At 42.4% G+C, this 26,473-nt stretch overlaps 1 protein-coding gene across 1 annotated transcript in view; it reads right to left on the bottom strand.

The window, feature by feature from the left end:
* The window catches only part of kcnh7b (potassium channel, voltage gated eag related subfamily H, member 7b), a 97,302-nt gene that overhangs the window by 51,517 nt on the left and 19,312 nt on the right, over positions 1 to 26,473 (bottom strand). Inside the window, exon 3 of the mRNA XM_088929853.1 lies at positions 2,196 to 2,351. Within this exon, the coding sequence (XP_088785979.1) occupies positions 2,196 to 2,351 (156 nt within the window). The remainder of the gene's footprint in view (positions 1 to 2,195; positions 2,352 to 26,473) is intronic.

The following is a 26,473-nucleotide window of genomic DNA, read 5'->3' as shown; positions in this document are numbered from 1 at the left end:
CAAAGCATATGGAAAGGTAATTGTAGATGGATTTTTTTTTCTGTTAAAGGTGTTCTCTGTATTTTACCATTTAAAAAAAATATTTATTTTTAATTAAAGTGAATTGTTTGCTGTGAAATCTATTGACATTTGCCTATGATGTTCATGAATGCTTCCTGTTACACAGAAAGTGATGGGGGGATTAACCTCCACAGTATGCCTATTTTTTGCCTGTTGCCATGACACCAGAAAATACATTTGCATAGAATAATAATTAGATTTTTGTTCCCTTATGCCCTAAAATATGAATTTGAAATGAAGGCCATAATGTCTAGCATGTCTTTTTTACTACACATAAACACATAAAAAAGAGTGTTAAGTCAGTTAAACTAAAGGGAAATATTAACTGCCACATTGACATTTAAACACAAAAAGCAAGTCAGTGAAAAGGGTTAGTATTTCCTTTAAGCAAAAACAGCACTGTTGTGAGAATGAACAAATGAGAATGCACTTTGGCATGGCCTTTTTTCTTAAAGATTTCCCTTTGTCTTGTTGTACTATGCAATAATTCTCAGCTCTTTTTCTGTCCTTTGTTCCTCTCTGTGAAGATCTCAGTCATAGTTGCAAGCAATCAGTTCTTATTATAGCTCTTTGAAGAGCAGTCACAGAGAGGAACACACAGGGAGGCTTATAGACATCCCTTATGCCTTAGGCACCGTAGCTTTATTTATTTGGTGCTAGGCTGTGCCATTATTCTGTGCTAAACAAGTGGCAATCTTACTGCTCTAAACCTCAAAAAGGACACTGAAAAGACTCTCAACTGACATTTACACCCTGTGACAAACAAATAAGGAAAAGTAAATAAACACTGCCCTCAGATGAACTACCCATTTTCTAAAATGCAAGGTCTATAAATAACACAAAACAGCGAGGAATTCCAGAAGTGACGAAGCAAACAAAAGCAAAGGCAGCTTTTTTGGAGCATCAAATCCCTAAATATTTAATAGGCATCCAGGCAACAACAGAATTTAATACAGCTACTGTTTTATTTCTCTTGATAATCTCACTACAGACTATTTGCCAACTGCAAACAAATGTATGCGCCTTACGGCTGTTGCAATGATCATTGCTGGAATAATAATCTTAGTTTTGATTGGAAATAAAGAAATATTTTTACTTCACACCAATCATTTTACCCATGAATTGCTTGTATGACATCTCCAAGTTGCTATCACAGAATCGTGAAACATTTGAAAATCATATAGAAATTAAATTAAGTTAACTATGGAAGAGTTTGAATAAATCCAAAAAACCATGATGATAAAGCCTACTACCCTTTATATTACTGTACGTTAAATCAACATTCAGAAAGGGAACCTTTTTGATACTGTATATAGTAGTGTAGGACTCCCCATCTGTTGATGTTTGTCACTTAGTAAGAAGGATAATATAAAGAGTAAATTGTTAGCCTTTGCAAAACCCACAGTTTTTAAAGGGGTTAAGTCCCCATTGTGCTAGGAGTTGGTCAGCTCACAGCATTATAGCACCATTTAAAGAGACTGGACACAGTAAGGCCAAAAAATTATAAATAAATAAGACATCAAAACACATGTTAAGCATGTCAATGGTAATGTCACTGTTCAAGAGAAGTCCTAAGTTTCTGATTGACTTTAGTAAACTGAAAAGCAATGGTATGCTTGATAAGTACTAGTTTAGAAACTATTGTAATGGCTAATGTATTGGCCTTGTGCTATAAAAACTTTCAGAACACTCACATTTTTTTGTTTCCAAGAACATAAGGACACTGTAGAAGCAAAGGGGAGACATCTAGGAGCACCCTCCTTGTGCAGTATATCTCAGCGTGGGACAGCAGCATAAATATGAAAGCTGGCAAATCACTGAAGATGAACTCTTCCGAGCATACATGGGCTAACTTACTGATTCTAGTGAACCCACTTATACAAGTCCTGTGCCAGCATAGGCAGTAAGTCCACATGCAAGAATTGCTGATGCCATGCATACTGTATGTAAGCACTCTGTGTGGTAAACAATGACACTACAAAGATCCCCACATTCTCTAGTGCTATGTTTAATACAGATCATACTGAGATAGTGTATACTATTATAAAGGGACAAATATGTTTATTGTTTAAAAAAGTGCATGATCAATGGCATATGTTTATTTACAAACAAATAGCAGTATAGATGATACTCACGGTGCTCAGATTTGGCAGGCGAGGTGTGGTTAAGTCTCTCTAAAGAGTCGCTGCTTCCTTCATCCAACACATAATCGAAATTTAGAATGAACATCATCACTACCCCTTCTTCATTCTTTACTGGGATTATATGAGTGCTGCACATGAAAATGGATCCTATGAATTAAAGAAAACACACATTATAATTTTGTATTTGTATATATTGACAAACATCCAATCTTTGACAGCATAATTCACAAGAAACTGGAATTGAAAATGATAACAAATTTTCTCTGCATTATCCTGATGTTGTCTCACTGTAATTGATATTAGCAAATGACACCATTTAAAAAATAATACTGATGAGATGTAAAGTATGGCTCCAATATACAGTAATTACTTCACATGATCAAATTAATGAGGACCTTTTCTGCAATTTACAGAGCTTGAATTTTTACATTTTTTTTTTGTAAAATCTGTGTGATTCTTTCGTTTTCGATTCATTTTTTTTTGCTTTGACAATTAGCCACATTTACAAAGTGCTCCCGCCCATTCTTTTATTCTGAAATTCGTAGAAGGCATGCTCATTAGCAAGACGAATATACTAAGTAAAAGAACAATATAGAATCAGGCTGCACAGTTAGAGAACTGCAAATATAATTTCAAAACAGTGTGACAATTGTCTTCTTTAACATATTAAAGAAATTGCATCAATTTTCTTATGGGAGTTGAAGAACAATTTTGACATAATAGCTTAGTAGCAATGAACTGGGTTGTTATTTTTGCTGTTGGTGCTGCTGCTGTCGTTATTATAGGAAGGATATAATGGGTAATTAGATTCACTAATATGCAATTGGCTAGGAAATAGTGTAGCTGGGCTTTGTTAAAGAAGCACTGCTGAGGACTGTTTGAGTTGAACAAACAGCTCGTGCTGTTTGCATGTTGTGATTGAATCTGATGGGCTGGGGACATGTTTTGTAATAAGAAGGAACATAGCATCTCTGAAGCCAGATTAAGCAGGCTTCATTTCAGTGCTGTATGTATGGTCATGTCAAAGCACATGTCAAACTGAGCTTCAGAGCAAGTGTGAGCTAAAGGGTACACAAAATGCCACAAAAGACTGTCAATGTGGCAGATGTATCTGATTATATTGGGGAAATGCCCTGGTACTGGTGATAACACCATTTGTAACAGGTAGGACAATTGTTTGCAAGTGAAACCTGACCTGATACTCTGGCAGGCACTCTCTTGGTCTTTAGCAGCAGACGGGAAAGTTTCAAAAGACTCACCTTACTTTCATGGTAGAACAATCTCTTATGTGGTGAGAGAATGTCTAGACCCATTCATTCAATATCTAAGTAAATACTGTTTTTTTTTCAGATATAAAAATGATGATAAGATACCATTGTAGTGGTTTGATGGGTTTACTGAGACAATTATCAATTGTAGCAGTAACCACGAGGTTGTTCGTTGGGGCTTTTAGAAAATCAATCGTCAGAACAACTAACAACGCACACACACGGGTTCAATACACGAGATACATTTATTAATATAAACTGTGCACCAAACATATACTAGTCTGCCTGGATACTAGTCTGCGGCAGACCTTACTGTGAGGGTTATCAATATACAAGGTATATAATCTCGAAGAGATGCAAACACAAAGAGATACACAACAGAGAATATATGTCAATATATATCGTTCGGTTACCAAATCGCTAATCAGTGTTATTACCCACTGTTACTCTAAACTCGGAAGTAAATACATTACTCATGAATTAAATTGATAACAACTTGTGTTGAGGTACAATTAAATTCTCGAGACGCAATGTAGAACATGGGGTTTACTTATCCACTGTGTTTGGATTTGGAATTTCCCGGCACGAACACCAAACCAGCTGACAGGCTCTGTTGCAGCCTCTGTTGCAGCGGTTGTCCAATGGGCGTTGTGTCGGCGTCCTCTGGCTACCGGCCAACCAGTCGAGGTGCAGCTCGGAGTAGGACGGGCGGAGGAATCTGACTGCGGCGCGCAGGGCAGTCGTTGCTCCGAGGGGATCTACCAGCAGTCCAGCTGGCTAGTAGAAAGTCTCTATGCACAGAGTGTGACCGCGAGTCCTCACAAGTCACTCTTTTGCCTGGGAAGAAACTGGTTCGTTCCCGGTCCAGCGCTGCTTCTGAATAAGCTATTCAGGTTGTCGACGAGGGTCCAACTGTAGGCTGCCGTTGATCAAGCGGAGCATTCACGTTGGTAGAATTCTGAGTACGTACGGGATCCTCGGCCTCGCGCTTAGAACAAAGTCCAAGTCCTTTTGCAGACAACAGCAGTTGTCACGTGATTGTCTCTGAGGATGCGCGAAAATGGCCAAGGAGAGCCCAGAACTGAGCTTGCGCTCCCTTTTTGATCAAGACCCAGATGTGTGCTGATTGGTTGAGAGTTTGGCGGGCATTGGAGACCCACGTGGTATTACCAGTCCCTGATTGGTTGGTCAAGGTGAGATATAAGTCACTTAGTCTTGACACTCAGCAATGCAGTCCAGATGTCCATTCAGCACTCCCTAGACAGATAGGCGCCAGTAGATGACCATTGATCATGATGGCCAGACTTAGCTACTTGCATCCCCGTCTGGGAGCTTGCTTCTTATCAAAAGGAAAACATCTTAAATCAGCTTGCCTGAATTCTTTCTCTGTGGCTGCACCACAGAGATGGAGGGTGAGATGGGGCCTCCTTTAGGAGCATACCAACGCTTAATTCTGTCTTATTAACAAGCATTGCCACTACATATCCCCCCTTTTTGAAGGTCACGAGGTCCTGAGGCGTTGTTGCCTTCAAAACAAAAACAGAGTTAAGTGATGTTTGTTGTACCACGGTGGATTCTACCACCCAATATTCACATTACCTCTCGAGAATTTGTACAGGAAATAGTGTTGGAAAGAACATTGCGTATACCTGCTCTCAGTTATAAGGTACCTAGGAATGAGGCATTGGGCATCATCATTAGCCCTAGACCTTAAACTTCCGGCAATTCACTATCAGTATCGGATAGCTCTGCAGCAGGCAGACGTTTGGGAGTGGTTACCTGATTTCGGTGATAAACCATTGCTCCCTTTGTCTCATTCAAACTACCCCGCAAGGCTTTGATACAAGAGAACAACATCCAACACATTACCCCAGCCATGATCCAGCTACCCAGCAGCAGTGTCAAGATGACCACGTTTATTGTTCCTAGCGCCCCAGAGGATCCACAACGACTGTGCTTGGGACCTACCAGTGTAGTTTTTAAGTTTGTGTCATTAAGAACAAATTCGACTACCTGTACACCCTCAAGACTTACTGTCTCTTGGATTCTCTCATCCAAGTCAACGCCGTGTCCTCTGAAAGCGTCCACAATCTCGAGTTCCGTTTCATACAGTTCTGACTCCAGGTGATACAGTGCTAAATCGTTGAGATGCACTATCGCTCCTTCAGGAACTTGTAGAAAAACTGTTTGGTTGGGTAGCTGCACTTCGGTAGCTGTATCATGCCTGTCATATGTTATTGTAACCATTAACTGTGGTGTGCTGACCAGCCATTTCTTTCCCACCTGCTCAACCTGGGGTTCGTTAACCTCTCTTTTGCTCGTCACTGTGGCTTTACACTTTTCAGTGGCAGCCCCCTTTCTGATACCACACAACCTCTGAGTTGTGTCCCTAAGGAAAGGCTTACTTGGACATACCCAGTGGATATCCTTGGTTGACATACACAGTTCCAGGTTTGGAGCAAGATACAAATTTGGATCATCCTCCTGGTAAGCTACGAGCGGTGGGGTGGTCAACTTCACATGCATGTCCCCCCTCCAGAAGCCAACGTTCGATATAGACTTGAGTCTATAGATATCCTTGCCACTCACGATGGGAAGGTTCAACAGGAAACCTATTTCCTTGGCTTCGGGGTTGACATGTATAGGAATGGCACTGCCTAGACTGTATGCAAGATGTACCTGTAATGGCTGCACCATCTCAGAAGTGGTTGTCCTAAGTACTTCTTCTACTAAGGACAGTGGAACCAAATAAGTTGGAATCTGTCCCATGGCTAGGCTAGTTATCGTGGCACTAAGCTCCCTAAGCAAATCCTGCATCAGCATCCTGACCTGTTGCACGTAAGCATAATCCCACTGTAACACGTCGACAATCCTGCCCACGGTGTGGAGGGTGTTATTTAACACTGCTGCATGAAGGTTTACTGCTAATATTGTGCCCTGTAAGGTTTTCCCTAGGCTTTCCAGCCGCTGCTGCTGTTGATACAGCCTGTCCTGAATTTCTGGCATTTCCTTAAGTAACCCAGACACCTGCCTTCTCAGGGTGGTCAGGGTGACAGTGTTAGCAGCAAACAGACCAGCTGAAAATAGCGAGCCCACGGCGGAGGCCGCAGCAATCAGACCCCCCAAGAACCTTTTGGGGCGGCTGAGGCCTGTCATCTCCTCCTGGCTGACTGTTGCCTTTCTCAGCTGGCGGAGCATGTGTATAGTGTCTAGCTGGGCATGCCATACAGCATCCTTAGCCCACTGCCTGCCATGATGGGACACCCTACTGTTCATGTTGATGTGCTTCCGAAACACATCACCTGGGTCCAGCCGCACATACACTCGCTGAGTATATGTTCTGCAATTTGTTAACAACAATCCGGGAGCGTCCTGCAGGACTATGCCGGTAGGAGGACCGGGTTCCACAACTTCAAGGGGCTGTGTCGAGGCGATCCACAGCACTGTCAGGACCAGCCGTGGCAGTTTTAGGATTCCCATTCTGGAACATAGATGAGGCACATGGTACAGTTCCACTATAATTTTGAATATATTTTCCTAGGAGGACCTACACTACAATACCTAACTACCTGCAGCTACAAAGGGGCACCCCCCTCTTGATCGGGTTTAGATTTTTAACCCTATTCTGTGTCCTCCGGCGCCATTTGAGGTGGGCGATACAACCGGAGGTGGTTGCGATGCACCCACTTGTAGACCAGAGATTGCCTTCCTTTTTCAATCCGAATTCGATAAGCTACCGGTGATACCTTATCGACAATCTCGTGGGGTCCTGTCCAACTGGGTAAGAACTTCCGGGCCACCCCTGTGGGTTTGGCAAATTGGAAGTACAGGACCTTGTCTCCTACTTGGAGTTCCTGGTTAACTGCCTTTCGGTCATAGTATGCTTTCCTACCCTCTGCACTCCTTCCCAGATTGTTCTGGGCAAAAGCAAAGGTTGCCTGCAGATGTGCTCGCAGGTCTGACACATACTGATGGGCCGTAGCAGCCCCCGTCGTGCTCAGGTCCTCCACCCCATAAAGACAGTGTAGGGGAAGAGTCATCTTCCGACCTGTCATCATCTCAAAAGGTGGGACCCCCGTAGAGCAATGGGGCGTGGCTCGGATGGCCATCAGAACCAGGGGCAGCTTAATGTCCCAGTCCCTACTGCTGGTGGAGACAAACTTTTTGAGCATACTAACCACCGTTCGGTTTGCCCTTTCTGCCTGGCCCGAGGATTGAGGGTGGTAGGAGATATGCAACTGGGCCTTGACCCCAAGCATATTCCACAGGGTTGCCATTACTGTAGCTGTGAAATGGGTTCCCCGATCCGAGTCCACGGTAAGGGGGAGTCCCCATCGACTGAACACATGGTTCACCAACAGCACTGCAGTTGTCTCTGCCGTGTCGTTGGGCGCTGGGAGGCACTCAATCCATTTTGTGAATGCACACGTAACCGTGAGGAAATATTTGTTCCCTCTGGATGACCTCACCAGCGGCCCCACCCAATCCATTTGTAGATTGGACCAGGGGAATGTCATGCCCTTTTTCTGGAGTGGTGCACGGTGCAAGGGCCGTGATGGTTGGAACTGGCTACACGTCAGACACCCCTTTACATACGCGGCGATGTCTTGGCCCATGTGAGGCCAGAATGCCACCTGCTGGATAGTGTCGTATGTGGCCTTGATTCCCCGGTGACCCCCACAGGGCTCGTCATGAGCGTGTTGGATCATGACCCCCCGATGGCAGCGGGGAACTACCCACTTTGGGACACCTTGTGCAACTGGTACACAAACCAACAACCCCTTTATAATTTTTAGGTTGTCTTTCACCTCTGCCAGCTCCTTCAGCTCTGGAGACTGGCTCAGCACCTGCTCCGAAAGAGGTTGACGCACTGGGTCAACGATATGCTGATACATTAGCCCAATTGCTGGGTCCTGTTTCTGCATTTCCGCAAGATCGGTGTTAAAACCCTGTGACCCAAGCACTACAGATTGAGGGTCAGCTCCGACATCCTGTCTAGCCCTGCTTCGGGTGACCGCCTTGACCTCAGCCACGGTTTCTGGGGGTAGCCATTCCTGCTGGAACTGCCAGGGTTCACCCTCTAAGGCGCCAGACTTAGCCAGCCGGTCGGCCTCATCATTCCCGTCTTTGTCGGGTCCCTTCACCTGGGAGTGTCCCTTTACCTTCCTCCAGTAAACCATCATTCCAGCCTCGGTCGTGAGCTTGTCACTGGCCAGGAACAACTCTTTGTTCTTTACTTCCTTGCCCCGGGCATTTTTCATGCCGTTACCCTTCCAATACGGAAGGTGGGACACGAAGCTATGTCGGGCGTAGTTCGAGTCACTACAGATGACAAATTGTTTAAGGCCATTTGTCAGGGCCTGCTGGAGGGTGATCAGCACCCCAGCTACTTCCGCATACTGACTAGTCTTTGGTCCTAGCTTATAGCGGGTCGGCCCACAGGGAGTATTGTCTTGCCAGACTACTCCTACCCCTGCTAGCACCTGCTGTTCGTGGCGAAAAGAGCAACCGTCAACATAGGCCATGGGTAAGCCCTGGCCCACGTTTTCATCGTAGTACCGGTGATTGTTCGGTAGCTCAGCAGCGGGAATTGTTTCTGGAGCTTCCATGTCAGTGTCACAACCGTGACACACTTGGCCCAAAGCCAGGCCCTGTCCCAGGTACATTTTCTTGCTCTGTGCATAACGTACCTCTATCTCATAGCCTTGTAGGGCCATCATCCATACCACAATCCTGCTATTTGACACCCTGCCCGCTTTCAGTCTCTGGCTATGCAGGAATGTCACAGGTTGGTGGCAGGTTTCGATGATGATCTTTTGTCCCCCTACATAACTACGGAAGTGTTCTACCGACCAGACCGTAGACAACAGGGCCTTCTCGCAGTCCAAGAACTTTTGCTCCACTGGGCTCAGGGCTCGACTGGCATACGCCACCACCCTTCGCTCTTGGTCATATTCCTGACTCAGAGCAGCCCCAAGGCAGTGCTCTGAGAACCCTGCTTCAAGGTAGAAGACCTTATTTTTGTCAGGGTAGGCCAAGCACGGCGCACTACCGAGTCTGCGCTTCAGCTCCATTACAGCCTGTTCTGAGGAAGGTCCCCACTCAAAGGGCACGTCTTTCTGCAACAGCTTGTGGAGGGGCCTTGCTATTTCAGCGTAATCCTCAATGAACTGCCGGGAATAATTACATACTCCCAGAAAGCTGCGCAGTTCAGACAGGTTAGTGGGCGACTTCATATTCTGGATAGCTTGGACTCTGCTGGACTGTGGCTGTATGCCTTGGGCTCCAACCAATAGTCCCACGTACTCCACTTGGGTCCTACACCACTGTCCCTTAGCCAGAGACAGTTTGGCCCCTGCACGGGAGAGCTGGGTCAACACATGCCTGATCTCGGCCATGTGTTCTTCCCAGGTCTGACTCCGCATCAGAATATCGTCCACATAGACCAAGTTGCCCCTGGCGGCTGCATCACTCATAGCTTTGTGCAGAAATATGTTGAACTCCGCTGGGGAGTTGGAATACCCAAAGGGGCATCGATTCCAGGTGAACTGCCTGTTTCCAAAGGAAAAGGCCAGTTTGTACTGGTCTGTCGGTTCTACCTTAAGGGTCCAGAACCCATTGGCCACATCCACTGTGGTGAAATATTTCGCTGTTGTCACCTTGGCTAACTCCTGATCTAGGTAGATCATTGGCCATCGTGACAAAGGAACCTGTTTATTCAGCTGCCGGTAGTCAATGGTCAGACGCCACTTACCATTGGGTTTCAGCACCGGCCACAGTGGGGAGTTATAAGTGGAGTTACACTCCCTTATGATCTGACGCTCTAATAGAGCATCCAACGTCTGCTTTATGGACTCGTATGCCGTGAGGGGAATGCGATACTGCCTGACATAGGTTGGGCGGGCGCCAGGGGCCGTAGGAATGCGCACTGTGTGCAAATCCGTCACCCCGCAGTCATAGGCGTCCCGTGCAAACACTTCCTGGAAATCCTGGAAGATCTGACGCAGCTGCTGACGCTGGCTTTCCGTTTCCAGGGCATCTGCCTTACCAACCTGTTCCTGTACCTGCTCTAGGAACCCCGCTTTTGACGGCATGGCGGTGTCCCGGGTCGCACTCTCGGCTGAGTGGTCCGTCGGAACCCCTGCGTGTACTGTATACACAACCATCTCATCCTTATCGCTAAGGTCCACTCTGCACACTTCCTGGTTGCAGAATCCCTCTATTGGCATAATTGCAATCATCCGCCGGGGGTAGGTGTAGTACACCTGCTCGGTTCCCCCCTCCCTGGCCAAGGGACCAGGGAGCTGCCCCAGTACTGGGATGGCCAGTTCGAAATCATAGAAACCATTGTCAATTACCAGTCCCATGTCAGTGCGAGCAGGGATTTTGACATCTTGTTTTGCTATGTTTTGCACCAACAGGCAGGTGGCTCGGCCATTCCTTTCCAGTCTGGGGGTACCACAGACTGCTAGGTTCAGTCTGATAAACTGAGCTGATGGTTGGAAGAAAACCATCTCAGCATCCATTCTCTGTCCCTTCTTTAGGACAAGGCGTACCGGAAACCCTGCTGTTGACGCAGGAACGATCAGGTCCGATTCGTTTACTACCTGGCAGGCCTGAGGAATCGTCTGACCTGACCGAATGTTCTCGGGGTCGCCGCTTAGAGAGTGGGCATCTGGGTTCACCCGTGTCCACAGCACACTGTTTACTGTGTCCAGTTGGGCGCCCAGTCGAACCAACAGGTCTGCACCAATACAGACCGAATGGGTCAGCTGAGGTGCTACCTGGAAGTAGTGAGCAAACTTCCTTTTTCCGATGGAGATGGAAGCTACACAGCTTCCTTTGCTCCAAATAGACCTATGAGGTGGGGGTGCCCACCACAGAACCTGTGATTGCGTCACCAGGGTCACCTGACGGCTTCGCGACAGGTCCTCGAACAGAACTTCACTGATTATGGACTTCTCAGAGCTGAGGCTGAGAATTACATCATCAACCTGCACTTCTGCCACCTGGACCCCTCCCACCACCATGGGGTGGTAGTCCTGGTCCCCCTGAGGTACCAGGGCGCACAGAAAGGACTCCCATTCATTACCGGACAGGGAGATCCACTCTTCTTCAGGGATGAAAAAGGGGTGTGCTTTACCTGGCGGGTCAAGCAGCTGCTCGGAGCACTGCTCCTGTAGTTGGGAGACCGTGGGAGTGCTGGCCTGGGCAGGACTTCCCTGTAGTTTTGGAAAGCAAGAAGAGACATTTATTTCTCGTCCAGAGGAACCAGGAGGATCCTCCAACTCAGCTATAGTGTTCAGTGGGCACTGTGTGATCACAGCATAACCACTGAACCCCCCTTTTTGCTGTACGACAGGCTTAGGGTTTTTGACCTGAGCCCACAATTTTCCACGCTGGCAGTCCACCAGAGGCTCCAGCCTGTCAAGCAGGTCTTGGCCAATGAGTAGTGGCTCTGTTTTAAACCTAGAGATGTAAACAGGATGCACCACGTTCATTGGCCCGAACCTAAGTGCCACCCACACTCGGTGTGTGATCCTGGCATGATCCTGGGTATAGCTGGAAATATCTATCTTACACGGTTCTACCTTAAGTCTGATGCCTTTTCCTTTCGCTACTCGTTTGAGCTCGCTGAGTAGATCGGCTGACATCAAACTAATTTCAGCCCCAGTGTCAATCAGTGCTTCTCTATCTAAGACGTTTTCAAGAGAAACCTTGATATAAATACGCCTTGCTTTGCCTTTCTGGCTGAGATTCCCTAAGAATTGTTGGAAGCCTGCCTTTTCTTTGACTTCAGGGGCGGGGTCAGCGCCCAACTCAGAGTCACAGCCTTCTTCCAGGCAGGAACCCTCCCACCCAATCAGATAGACTGAGGGAGGGGTTTGGGATGGATCCCCGCCTCCTCCAGTGAGAAGGGGCGTGGTCCCCCTAAGCTCATTCACGCTTCCGGCATTCGGTGCGGAAGGTTTACCCTGTCCTGATCTCTCAAGCAGGGCTTGTTCAAGCCTGGCCAGGCGGGTTGCAGTCGACTCCCTTCGTCCAGCCTTCTGATAGGCTCTGCCTGTGCCCTTGCCTTCCCCGTAGCGCTCACGGCGGCTCTGACGCTTAGTGCGGTCCTGCCTGCCTATTTTGCGCCGGGGCTTAGCGGGCTCAGGAACCTCAGCTCCCTCGAGCTGAGGCGAGTCGTCAACCCTGCTGGCTTTAGTGGCGAACACGGCCGTTTTAGCAGGTTTTCGCTCTGAGGAAGCAGAGACTTCAGCTCCCCAGGCTTTTTGAGCCAACCTTCTAATGTCAGCCATTTTCATCGCTTTTGCATCAGTGTGCATCACAATCATTTTCCTGATTGAGGGATGCAGATTAGCAATGAATAAACCTTTGAAATTCACGTTCTCTTCGCAACCCTCTTCATTCCGCCCTGCAAAATAAGTGCGCCTAAGCCTCTCATAATAGTCGCGAGGGGCTTCAGCTTTTTCGTGCTTAATATGGTGCGCAGCGGCCACGGCAGCTATGGGATCGATAAAAGCCGAAAATTCTCCGATCATTGCCTGACACAGCTCCTCAAAGCTATTACAGACCTCCGGTCCTTGTCTAGACATCCACTCGTGGACCGCTCGGCTAGTAGTTTTCCTTACTAACATAGCCTTTTCCTGTTCGGACGCTCCGGGCATAAACTGCAAAGTGTGTCTCAGCTCATCGATGTAGGTTTCCACATTATTCCCTGACACTGACGGGTCAAACCTTTCTACATCTTTGGCTAACTGCCTCAGGGAGTGGAGGTTAATTTTTACGGTTTCTCCGCGGGCAGGGGGACGGCCGTGATCAGGAGCAGGGGGTCTCTGCCTGAATTGCATCGCCCTTGCGTCTCGCGCAGGACTCGGCGATCTCCCCCATGCCGATCCGACCACAGACCCTGGCCGGGAGAAACCTCCCCCCGGCGCGCTGGGTGAGCGCTCCGGGCTGCTAGATGGGCTGGCATGCAAGTGGAATCTAGCCTGTTTTGCTTCCAGTACGGCAGCATCTAACTCCTTTTGCCTTTCCTGGCTGAGATCATTTAAACGCTCAATTTCTTTTTCTTTTTCTTTCAAGCTCGCTTCCAGGTCTCTCCTAGCTACCTCAGCCGCAGTTTCTCTAGCAGACAGGTCATCTAATTTACCTAAAACTTCCCTGAGTCTGTCTTCACTTTCCTCATTTTTCACTCTCTTTTCTCTGATTATATCCAACAACTCAACTCGCTCCGCCTTATATCTTTCTAGCTTTCCCTGAAGCTTTTGAAACTTTGTCAGCTCGGACAAAGACAGTTCCAGCTGTTTAGCTAGATTTAAGGCGAAACTCGATAGGACCTGAACTGCGTTCACGGACCCTCCTGTGTTAAGCTGGTTCGCTACCTTAGCTACTAAATCTACTTGCAGCTTCTCAATATCATCAAAGTTCAACTTTTCGATACCGCTCCAGTAACCAGGATTGTCGTCGCTAGAAATAGTACTTATAAGCGACTCCACTTCAGACATTTTAGCAGCCATTGTCATTACGTCAGAGAAACTTTAAGAGTATTACTTTTTTTTTCCTTTTACCAAAATACGGTATGGAATCTAAACACCCGAGCAGATGGATTTCCAATCAGCACACGTTACACTAAACGCTAGAAAACAGGGGGATTTCTTTACGCAGTTATCAGCACACCCGGTATTCGCGTATAGAAGCCGCGGTGCTGTGCTGAACTTGAACTCACAGCAATATCAGTTATTCTGTGCGATTGATTCTCATTTCATTCTAAACTGCCCACCCAGGGACGCCATTAAATGTAGTGGTTTGATGGGTTTACTGAGACAATTATCAATTGTAGCAGTAACCACGAGGTTGTTCGTTGGGGCTTTTAGAAAATCAATCGTCAGAACAACTAACAACGCACACACACGGGTTCAATACACGAGATACATTTATTAATATAAACTGTGCACCAAACATATACTAGTCTGCCTGGATACTAGTCTGCGGCAGACCTTACTGTGAGGGTTATCAATATACAAGGTATATAATCTCGAAGAGATGCAAACACAAAGAGATACACAACAGAGAATATATGTCAATATATATCGTTCGGTTACCAAATCGCTAATCAGTGTTATTACCCACTGTTACTCTAAACTCGGAAGTAAATACATTACTCATGAATTAAATTGATAACAACTTGTGTTGAGGTACAATTAAATTCTCGAGACGCAATGTAGAACATGGGGTTTACTTATCCACTGTGTTTGGATTTGGAATTTCCCGGCACGAACACCAAACCAGCTGACAGGCTCTGTTGCAGCCTCTGTTGCAGCGGTTGTCCAATGGGCGTTGTGTCGGCGTCCTCTGGCTACCGGCCAACCAGTCGAGGTGCAGCTCGGAGTAGGACGGGCGGAGGAATCTGACTGCGGCGCGCAGGGCAGTCGTTGCTCCGAGGGGATCTACCAGCAGTCCAGCTGGCTAGTAGAAAGTCTCTATGCACAGAGTGTGACCGCGAGTCCTCACAAGTCACTCTTTTGCCTGGGAAGAAACTGGTTCGTTCCCGGTCCAGCGCTGCTTCTGAATAAGCTATTCAGGTTGTCGACGAGGGTCCAACTGTAGGCTGCCGTTGATCAAGCGGAGCATTCACGTTGGTAGAATTCTGAGTACGTACGGGATCCTCGGCCTCGCGCTTAGAACAAAGTCCAAGTCCTTTTGCAGACAACAGCAGTTGTCACGTGATTGTCTCTGAGGATGCGCGAAAATGGCCAAGGAGAGCCCAGAACTGAGCTTGCGCTCCCTTTTTGATCAAGACCCAGATGTGTGCTGATTGGTTGAGAGTTTGGCGGGCATTGGAGACCCACGTGGTATTACCAGTCCCTGATTGGTTGGTCAAGGTGAGATATAAGTCACTTAGTCTTGACACTCAGCAATGCAGTCCAGATGTCCATTCAGCACTCCCTAGACAGATAGGCGCCAGTAGATGACCATTGATCATGATGGCCAGACTTAGCTACTTGCATCCCCGTCTGGGAGCTTGCTTCTTATCAAAAGGAAAACATCTTAAATCAGCTTGCCTGAATTCTTTCTCTGTGGCTGCACCACAGAGATGGAGGGTGAGATGGGGCCTCCTTTAGGAGCATACCAACGCTTAATTCTGTCTTATTAACAAGCATTGCCACTACACCATGTTAAATAATGTAGATGCACTATAGCATAGTGTAAAAAATAATATTTAATAATTTAATTTCATGGCAGAAGATTAACATTTAACACCACTAATTACAAAACACAAATGTAACTAACAATACTGTCAGAATGTATCCTGAATGCACATATGAATGAAAACGAAGAGGAGCAGAAATACAATGTATGCAAAGGACATGAAGTGAAAGAAGCAAAAAGCTACAGTGGGCCAGCTGGATGGTGGTACATTAGGTGGCAATCTCCATATTTAGCTGTCGTTTGCAGCTGTGTCCACTTCAGCACAATTGAACAGTAATGTTAATAGATGATGCTGAAAATTAATGTTGGCAGCATTGTCTATGACAATCCTTTATAGCTAGCCAGAAATGAATTATTTCCAAAATCTCACAATAATATTGGAATTCAAGAAACCAAAATATTAATACCAGAGGTATGCTGGTGGCAGCCTGTCTTTGTTTAAGCACTTAGAAACCTGATTTATTGAAAATCTGTTCAAGGTTACCATTAAAGTGATTGACACTGATTTTAAAATTAAAAATGAATTAAAAAACAGAGAACAATTAAGACACCAAGATTCTTCTGACTGGATTATTGAAGAACAAAGTGTGAATCTCTTGTAAGGCCCTCACATGGTATGCTCAGAAGACTGCTGTCAAAACAAAACTATTAATAGCTCATGGACAGACAAAAGGCCTAAAAGACAACAATGCTCCACGCTCTGCAGAATTTACAACACAGCCGGATGTTTATTTATCCACATCAGTGATACAGAATATTTTTTTCTGAAGCCCAAAACATAGAAGTATATTTACGGCATTAAAAAATGCTATGCCAAACATTATCTCGGGTTCTTGAACATGATGTTCAATAAAGGTGCACAGTACTGTACTTACTGAAATGCATACTGTACAGCATACCGAAAGCACAACCTGACGAATAAGGAGCTGAAAAGAAGCCATTGCTTTTTATTAAACAGAGACTAACACATTTCAAGACTGGATATTAGTCTTTATCTCCCCCCCAAAAAATGTTTGCGCAAAAGACCAAGAAGCAAAAACATAAACTTGCGATTTAATCACTCCTGCGGCAATAATCACTCCTGCTGTAATCCATAATTGTAACATAAATACTGTAATAACGCTTATTGGAGTGATCAAAACCAGAGTTATGATGATTTTGTTGCATACTTAGAATAATGACTTTTTATGGAGTTTTTTACATGGCATCCCTCTGGCCAGTTCCATTGCTGCTCAATATGGGAAACTAAGGAAAATCTACAAAACGTATGTGGCCTATCTATATTAAATCTTGACAGATGAGTGGTGAGATGGGTATTTGACACACATCTAGTTTATAGCAGAGAAGCACAGTAAAAAAAGAAAGACTAGAAGCTTTAGAGGAGGCAAACCTACTTTATAGTGATTCCCAAATATTACTCCCTTTTCAACATTTTATACTGCCAAATGTCATCCCCATCACCATGGCTTGATTTTGATCACCAGGTGAAATACTAACATGAGTAAAAATATTTTAGCTCTAAATGACCATGATCAGGACAAAGTGTTATTTGAACCTGAACATCAAAATGAAATTTCAGAATCATGCTTCAATCACGGGTACAGCATTAGTGCAAGTGTCTGTGGTCAGCTCACGTTTCTGATGATGGTGCAAAGTGTGTTGCATTTTTGCGTTTGCATATTAAAAGAGCTCTGTCAGGGAGGCTGTTTCTCAGGATAATCCTTAGGCATACAACTCAGCAGACTATAAATAGAGGCTGTCAAGCAGGAACTGAAATGTTCAGAATCAAGAACTTGAGAAGCAAACAGCACATATTCTACTATAGCAAGTATAGAGACAAAACATTTCATATGGATCATGTCAACATATACAGTATATACTGTATATATCACACAGTGTATTTACAGTATATATTGACAAAACATTACATGATTGTGTTGGCATATACTGCATATATTTATATATGTGTGTTTATAAATACCTGCACACTGTATTGTACTGTATATACTGTAGTTTCCATATTTATAATTAGATATAATAATTAGAAAAGGGAAGGTAGCTGTTTGTTAAAAAGAAGGTACACATGCATTACAAGGAGAGCAAATGGACTACCATATCTGGCTTTCCTAACCTGTCTCTTGCTTAAGAGATCTTGTTTAACAAGAGTGGGCTACAGATTAAGGAGGAGCGATGACGGTGGAGATGATGGTTGTTAAGAAATTTGTGATTGGCCAATTAGCCAACATGTTTCTGGGAATGACAAATAATATTGACTCCCATCAAAGTCAGGATGCAAGCCAGGGTCTGCAGGCAGATACCGGAGGTGACAGGAAAAGATCACATTGCAGGGTACATTAAACTAAATTTTTGTGCAATACATTCCGTTAATGTGCTAATTATATAAATGACAGGCAACATACATTATTATATTATATAAATAATAGGCATTCTAACTTTTTTGTTTAAATATTGCAGCAAAGACTAATAAGTTATTATATTTTACTTGATCATTTTGCAATTCAGTCTGTACAGTCTATACAAACATGCTGCTAATAGTGCTTTTGCAATGCACATATTACTGGTTGTACATTCCAATGAATCAAAACAATGAACCACCTTCATTACTGAATAAATTATCATTGCATGCAAAACAGAAAAGAACAGCACTGTTGTGCAAGAAAACAACAATAGTTACAATAATAGTCAGACAATTATAGTTACACATGTCAGTGCTTTACAGGCAACTCCCTAACTTCCTACCTAGACTGGTGAACAGTGTTTTACAGTTTCTTGTATTCCTCAAGCATATCCAGGCTGTAGGATGACCTTTATTCACACAACCCTCTCTCGATTGTCTAAAAACGTTTCTTCAGTTTTTCTGTCAGATTCTAGTAATGATGAAACGAGCTGACAAATATAAAGAGATGGCATGCTTAGTACTTTTGCTTGAACTCTCCTGGATGGGGAAATGACAGTTCTAGTCGGAGTTCAGTGCTGCCACATCCCTCCTCATTTCTGAGGAATGAGCCAGGGAGACCTGCTGCACCTGTGATGTTGGAGTGGAGGGAGCGGTGCTAGAAAGATACACGATGCCATGTTCAGTCATTGAACTTTTAAGCATAGGGAAGCAGAAATGCAAAATTAGAATTGAAACTCTACCCAAACCTCTGCTCAATAACACCAATTGTATTGAAGTCTGCTTCTGATTAATGAGAATGATAAGATCACTTTATTGGCCATATACAATTTCTTGTCTTAGGAATTTGTCTTTTCACATACCCCAACTTGCTCTCCATGAGACACACAGACAGGGAGAGAAGTTTGGGGTCAGAGCGCAGGGTCAGCCATTTATATGGCACCCCTGGAGCAGTTGGGGTTAAGGGCCTTGCTCAGGGGCCCAAGGGAGTAGGATTCCTCTGCTGGCCGCAGGATACGAACCGGCAACCTTCCAGCCACAGGCGCAGATCCTTAGCTACAGAGCCACTGCACTGCCCAATCCTGAGCTACAGTACTTAACACAGCTGTTACAACTGCATTATAAAATCTTTATTTAAAATGAAATTCAAAAGGAATTACACCTTTATTTCAGTCTACTGTAATAATTCACACTGTATGATGTGCTCCTACAACCCTACAACTTGTGTCCTTTTAGGATGTTCATTGGTCAGAGAGGTTTGATTTTATAGAGTTACTGTAAGGAAAGGCTAATATGCAAACATACCAAACACGGTAGTTCTGTTCATTGTTCCTGTGCAGATGTTACTGTACTGTATTTCTCCAAATCCACAACCCTCCCAAAATCAGTAATGGATGATTTTTTAATTAAATTGCAGTTGCCATTTTGGCAGATTGATGATCTACACTTCCAAAAGTACACAATTAAAGTTCCACTTTAATGTACTGTAGGGTTTGAAGTAAACATCATGAGGAGCTCCAGCTGCTGAAAATCATTAAATCTGTTGTTGAATCCAGGCATAGTTAAGAGGTCACTGTCCTCGCTAATGTCCAAGAGGCCAGCAGCAACTTCATTTTCTGCCAGAATGAAGCACAAAAGGAACAATTACAGTTTCCTCTTCTACATTTGCTGTAACCTAAGGTTAGTTTTTGAAACTTCTAAAAGCTTCCACTACACTAATCAGGTCTGTAATTGTCCTGTGGTTGGCATTTGTTAGAAATGCCACGTCAGGCAGCCACACTATGTCTGATATCGGGGTGGAAATTTCGTTTCTTGACTCCATGAAAGCTTTGGCTACTGACATAGGTGAAATAAAGTGATTGAATGCTTTGCCTTTGCTGAGCCAACAGACCTCTGTGTGCAATAAAAGATGAAAAAGATCGGGAAGTGATCATGATGATCCAGCATTACCAACCAGAGATTGGCCACCGGTGAACGATACAGTGGTAGTTCAGGAAATGAGAGAAATCTGGGTTTGCTTTGGAAGTTAGAATGGTAAATTGTAAACTGATATGATGCCCAGTCATTTCATGACAACTACTGGTTGTTATTGAAACTGGCTTCCTGATTTGCACATTCTACTTGACCTGCCTCTGTGCCCTCATAGCCCATTCCTCTTACAGCCCATCTGCGAAGAGGACCCCTGACACCAATGGCAGCAAATTCTTCCAGCTGGAATCGTGGTTCCATGGTTGCAAACTACTCCCACGATGCTGCCCTTGTCCAAGTCCTTCACATACTGTGCATGTGTGCTTTCCCATTGACAGTGGACATTCCAAGTTAAACTGTTAGATCACGTGTACTGTACTTATTTTTAAAGACACCAGAAGGGGTTATGTAAATATTGACTAGGCGCTTAAAATGCAATTATTTTAAAACATAGTGTGAGCACCTCATTAATAGATGGGGAGCTACAGTACCAGTCTTTCACAATCTCTGCCTTTCATTTGATTAAACTTAAACTTTCCCAACTTCCCTGGCATATGTATAGTTCTGACCACGAGAAAAAAAGTCAAGAGCAAAAAGCTGAATAATGTTCAACACAGAAAATGCCATTATGTATGTCAGTAGCTTTTCTTATTTCTTTTTTTCATGAAACAACCAAACACATGGTTATTCAATTATAGACAAATAGGCCAAAAATAAAAACTCCATTAAATAAATAATATACAGTATATATATTATATATATTATTTGTTATTATATTATTAACCTTATTACCATTATGGTTAGGCCTATATGTAAGAAATAAGTATGTTATTCCAAAAATGCCTATGCGTAAATTCAAACAGAAAATTTTGCTTTACAAAGCCCTCAGCACAGAGGTACAAATTAGTCATTTCCCATAATGACACACTGAAATTAACTTGTCATACTCTGGAGCACAGAGATGAAACTTAGTCAAAAGAAGAGAAAGAAACTGTTTTTTCTGGAAAGTATTTGCCAAGCTCATTTAATTTCTCAAGTATATTCCTTAAGAAAAGTAGAAAATTAAACAGTTTTTCCTTCTGGCTTGATGGCTGATATGTAATAATAGGGCAGTACAAAAGATCCCAGTTGTGCAACTGCAGCAGTTTTAAAATTTATTTCCGTCAATTTCTGTTTCCAACCGCTATCAGGAGGTGCATTAACAGCACTTGCACAGTTCCTTCCAAAATTGAATTCTCACATTCCCACTGCCAGTAGCGTTAATTAGCAGAACGCTTACCGTCTGCTAAATATAACACACGTCTGTTGCGCTGAATTTACAAGTTCTGCTTTAATGGGACAACTCCCTGCCTTTAAAATCCATGGACTGCAGATCAAGGGGGAATTCCTCCTTTTAATGAAACATTCTTATTCCTCATACGGCCCATCTACCAGGAACACTTATTTTGCATCAAGTGAAGCAAGAAATTTCACGCCATTTAAACATCTTTTAATGAAGGCCAAACTACTGAAAATAAACACTCTGACCTGCATCTGGATTCCTCATTTAAGTATACATGTCACTTTCCCACATTCCAACGTGGTTTTGAGTAAATTCTTAAAACATACACAAGAGTCATTCTCTAAACTTCTTTACAACGCCATGTGATAACACTAATCAATAAATTTGCTTACCCCACACATGCACACAACTATAGTAATCCCAAAATTCACAAATATTTTCTTGACTTTTCATGGGTTTAAGGTCAGTACCATTAAAAACTTAGACATGATTCACCAATTCACTGGATGAAGAAATGTAAAAATACTTTTAAACAAATAACATTAACAGGTTTTGTATTCTGTACTATGCTTTTTAAAATTAACATTCCTCAATATTGTATGCAATATTTATTTGTGTAGATATTCAGTTACTAATGCTATAGGATAAAACATAAAACTTAAATGAGACAATGTAGGCTTAATAAAGGTTTAGGAGGTAAAAGCTTAGTTCTCAATCTAGATTGAACCACCATAACGCAATAAAAAAAACTTTTGTAATTACAGATGGATTTTTCTTTTGTTCTTCTAAGAAAAGTTAATGAAACATACAGTATAGGCTAAAATTACAGTAAAATGTATGTTCTGCATATTCACTAATGATCCCTTCAACTGCATTTGTCAAATATAAACAGATTTTGTTTTCTTTTTCTCAAATTTCAAGAGGGATGACATGCACTGTATAGTCCAGGCTTTACATTTAGCTCCTGGGATGGGTTGGAGAGCTACTGTAAAGAAACCCAATTTGGGGAATTCATTTACCAGAGCATATGGATCACCATACTATGATAAAAAACATAACAACAGGGGTACGTCTTATCCTGTCACCTGCTGAATGTCACCTCTATTATAATTAACAATGGATTAAAGCTTTTCACTGCTTGAGCATTTTCTTGTTGCAAACTATATTACCCTTCTAAACCACCAAACATTTGAAATTTGCAATTGCTCAAATGCCATTAAAGTAGGACTTCTTATTAATCACACATTGATCAAATGATTGTTGAGATCTACAGTGTAAGAGACCTAATCTTTCACAATTCTTTTCAGTTTTGGACATTTTCAGGATAAAAATCACAGATAGTGCGTCAGCTGCATAATCTAAAGCAGATAAGAAATGCTTATTTTCACTGTTGCTAAATTTAGAAAGTACTGTTCTCTTCCAGGATCCAGGATCTCCAGTACATTCAGTTTTATTAAGGATTAAACACTATTGTCTTTTTAATTTAGATTTTTATGAGGCCTGTGTTTACAGAGTCTGTTGTTCTTTCTCCACTTTCTCAGACGTTCTTTTAAATTAAAAAAGCTAAACAGCATTCCATTTTTGGACTTTAAACATACTGTAAATCAGTATCAAGCTGCAATCATAAGGAATTATATATACATGGTTCCTTTTCCAAATACTGTATTAAATGGCATTAATATCAATTGTTGATGCAAACTGGTGCCTGCCTGTTTACTTTAATGCACAATTTCCCTATTATAATAAATATTCTTTTCAAATAAATTTGGGATAAATAAAACAGATGAATTGCAACAATAGGACCACTACTAGGAATAAAAATACTGCGAAAGCTAAACTAATTTACATTCTGATGCATTTATTTATTCAAATCCACCCTTCAGCTATGCTGACATGGGTCCAGAACATCAGCACTGTCTTATGTTTGCTGAAGGCAAGGAGCAGCAGCATCGTTCTAGGAGTTAAAAGTGAATGGACCACAGATCCAAACTTCAGCACTTTAAACACATATTGGACTCCAGGATTTGCTGGGATTTTAAAATTCTGCTTTTCTATAAAGATGTCACTTGGATTGGTTGTTTACTTCAGAGGGTGTGCTTGTCACATTTTTCACTTTAAGTTAAAACACGGGCCGGTGATTTCTACATATATAAATGAGGCGACACTGCCTTTGATAAAATTAGTCTGACAGAAAAATTTCACAGGTCTTGTAAGTGAAGCTATGTCACATTCAATCACTGAACTGTAAAAATAATGCTGGCTTACAGTCACAGAAACAACATTCTACAACTGGAGATATGTGAGGCTGCAGGGATATTGCAGACGTGTAGCCTAATGATATCAGCACTCATCTGCTGATATTGATTTTACTTAGGGTTTTATCACTCACATGCTACAGACCTTAGTCTAAGAATAAGGAAAGATATCAGAGCTGATCAATGTGTCTCAGTTAGACTGTGTTTAAGCCTGTTCTCTTTTCATACCAAGGAGAGAACCATTGAGGGGATTTCATTTATTTATGTCTACTGTCAAAACTGCAATTGTCTTGATATTTACAGATGTGCTTAATATTTTATTTGGAAAAAACACACCAATAAGGTTACAGGTAAAATAATTTCCTTATATTTGAAATACAGGGTATATGATATAATAAAGTATAATTGCCGTGTCAAGACTTAAGATATTCTGTATCTCAAACTCTATGCAACTCACATAAATGTATCCATCCACAAGACATAGCTGTTTCCTGTTTAGGTAATGGTGAGCTCAGGTCACAGATACACACAGCACAAGGCAGGACTATACCCTGGATGGGACATCAGGCCATCACAGGGCATTCAAATGCAGACTCACACATGCACATAGAGATAATTTAGAGACACCAACTAACCTAGCCAATATGTTTGGAAGGTGGGATAAAACTGCATAAAATTCTTTATGTGGCCAGATACTGTAGTCAACTGAGAACAAATTCTCATTCACAATGACAACCTATTTTTATGTAAGGACATTTACTAGAGCAATCTGAGACAAGCACCTGGCTTCAGGGTACAACAGCAGCATCCAGCAAACGATTTGAACCAAAATCTTCTGGCCTGCCATCTAACTTTTACTAAATGGTGAACCCTTTTTTTATTAATTGTGTAATTCATAACCTGGAAGTAAAGTTGCCAAAATGAATAAGTGGAAAACCCATGCAGAACCTAGAATAAAAAAAGGTATATTGCAGTTGATTAACTCTGGCTGGATACAACTTGCTGTGACACTCACATCATTCCACACAGACCTTCAACTCTGAACACTGAAACTCATTTTATCTGGGAGGTAAATGAGCACTAAAGAGGAAAATGGGTTTGTATGAGATTTGTGGATGTTCATTAAGTTCTGAGATCTTTGTGTTCTCTAAAAGGCCTTTTCCAAATTGGTTTCCAGTTGGTTGTCTTGCTTTTTTGTGTTTAAGAGCTTGAGAAGGGGCTTTTATATCTTGTTTGACTGCAAAATCAAATACTGATCTGAAAACATACATTATCTGGGAGTCCAATCTCAGTTTATATTGTTGGGAACAGTATTCTTCCTTTCAAGGCTTTGACATACAGTATATGGCAGAAAGAGTGGTGTTACTGCAGTTTCCTCCAAGGTATGGAATATGTTGTAGAATGAATTAGGTATGACTGAAAACACTACAATAAAATGTTTTTACTATGAAAGATTAGGTTCTTCTTAATGTGAAGAAAAAGACAGTTAACAGAGGAGTTCTGCCTTACACAAATATATTTGTGGTAATCTTTAAATCCAAAATACAGAATGAGAAAAAGTTTGAAACAACTTCACCTGTTCCAGTGGAATACACTATAAAACACATTCATAAAAAACATAAAGTAATCTGTCTTGAAACAACAGTTTGATTTGAAATGGCTTTTCATTAATTTTGATTTTAATCAGAGCGACGTTAATTATTATACATCATCTTTTTCAGTGTCATCTGAAGAGAGATGTGTATCATTCAGAAGTACATATTGGCTCTTCTCAAACTCCAGATAATTAGATTCATAATGGGCTATTGTTCAGCTTAACACATTAGTTTTTATCTGCAAATCTCCCTGTCATTTTCACCCAGTGAGTCAGCAGTTTAGATTATATATCACTAAGCTTTATTTACAGAATAACTTCCTGAAAAGCAGCACTCTCACATAAGCATTCAAACCAGGAAGGGCAAATGAGGTTCTTGCAAACAGAGCTCTGCCTTGGTCTGAGTGAATGTCAAATTCAAGGCCTTGGAGAATTAAAGTCTTATTGATTAAACATTTTCTACTCAGCTTCACATCCTCTTTGTCTTTCTGCTTGGATTAGATACAAGTTTCACATAAAGCATTTCTCAAACTGATGTCAAAACTGATTCATTTGGGTTTTGTAGGCAGATTTGAATCTTACAGCTGAAGGCAGGTTGTGAGTATTTAAATATGAGGTCACTGATTACATATAGTTCCCATTATTTCTTACAGGGCAATAAATGTACTTCAGAGGACTTACGCATTTATATTGTAAGCTACTGTATAGTGCAGTAAATGATGCCTGTTTGTTACTTTTCTAATGAATTTTAAATTTGACACATTGATCTAATTGTTGCAGTTCATAAACATTTGAAAATTATGTACAGTATATCACTACTTCTATTACTTTTATGATACCCTTTATTATTGCTTTTGCGAATGCACAGGAGAACTGGTTAGTTTCATGGAGCTGCATACAATTATTAAATATAAAGACTCAATAGGATTAAACAATAAATACACTTTGCTACAGAATAATGTCTTTGCTTGTGGAAACTAATACAATTCCAGGAGAATCCGACAGTGCAGCCAATAAACCAATAGTACACAACAGTTTTCATAATAACCATAATCTTAACTGTAACCTTACATCACTAGTACTGAATATCTGCGGAAGTTTTACTAATGATCTATAGAACATTAATTACTAAGAAATACATAATAAATAAATATATAAAAACCTCCATATATAGTACAACACTGTAAAGCATTATTGACAACTTCCTGAATTGTTAGTGGTTTCTAATAAAGCTGTGTAAAGATTTGATCCAGTTTGCCTACAATCTACT

This window comes from Atractosteus spatula, chromosome 13 (genome assembly GCF_055471065.1).
Source record: "Atractosteus spatula isolate fAtrSpa1 chromosome 13, fAtrSpa1.hap1, whole genome shotgun sequence".
NCBI lineage: Eukaryota > Metazoa > Chordata > Actinopteri > Semionotiformes > Lepisosteidae > Atractosteus > Atractosteus spatula.
This window is presented reverse-complemented; position numbering and strand designations above follow the sequence as displayed.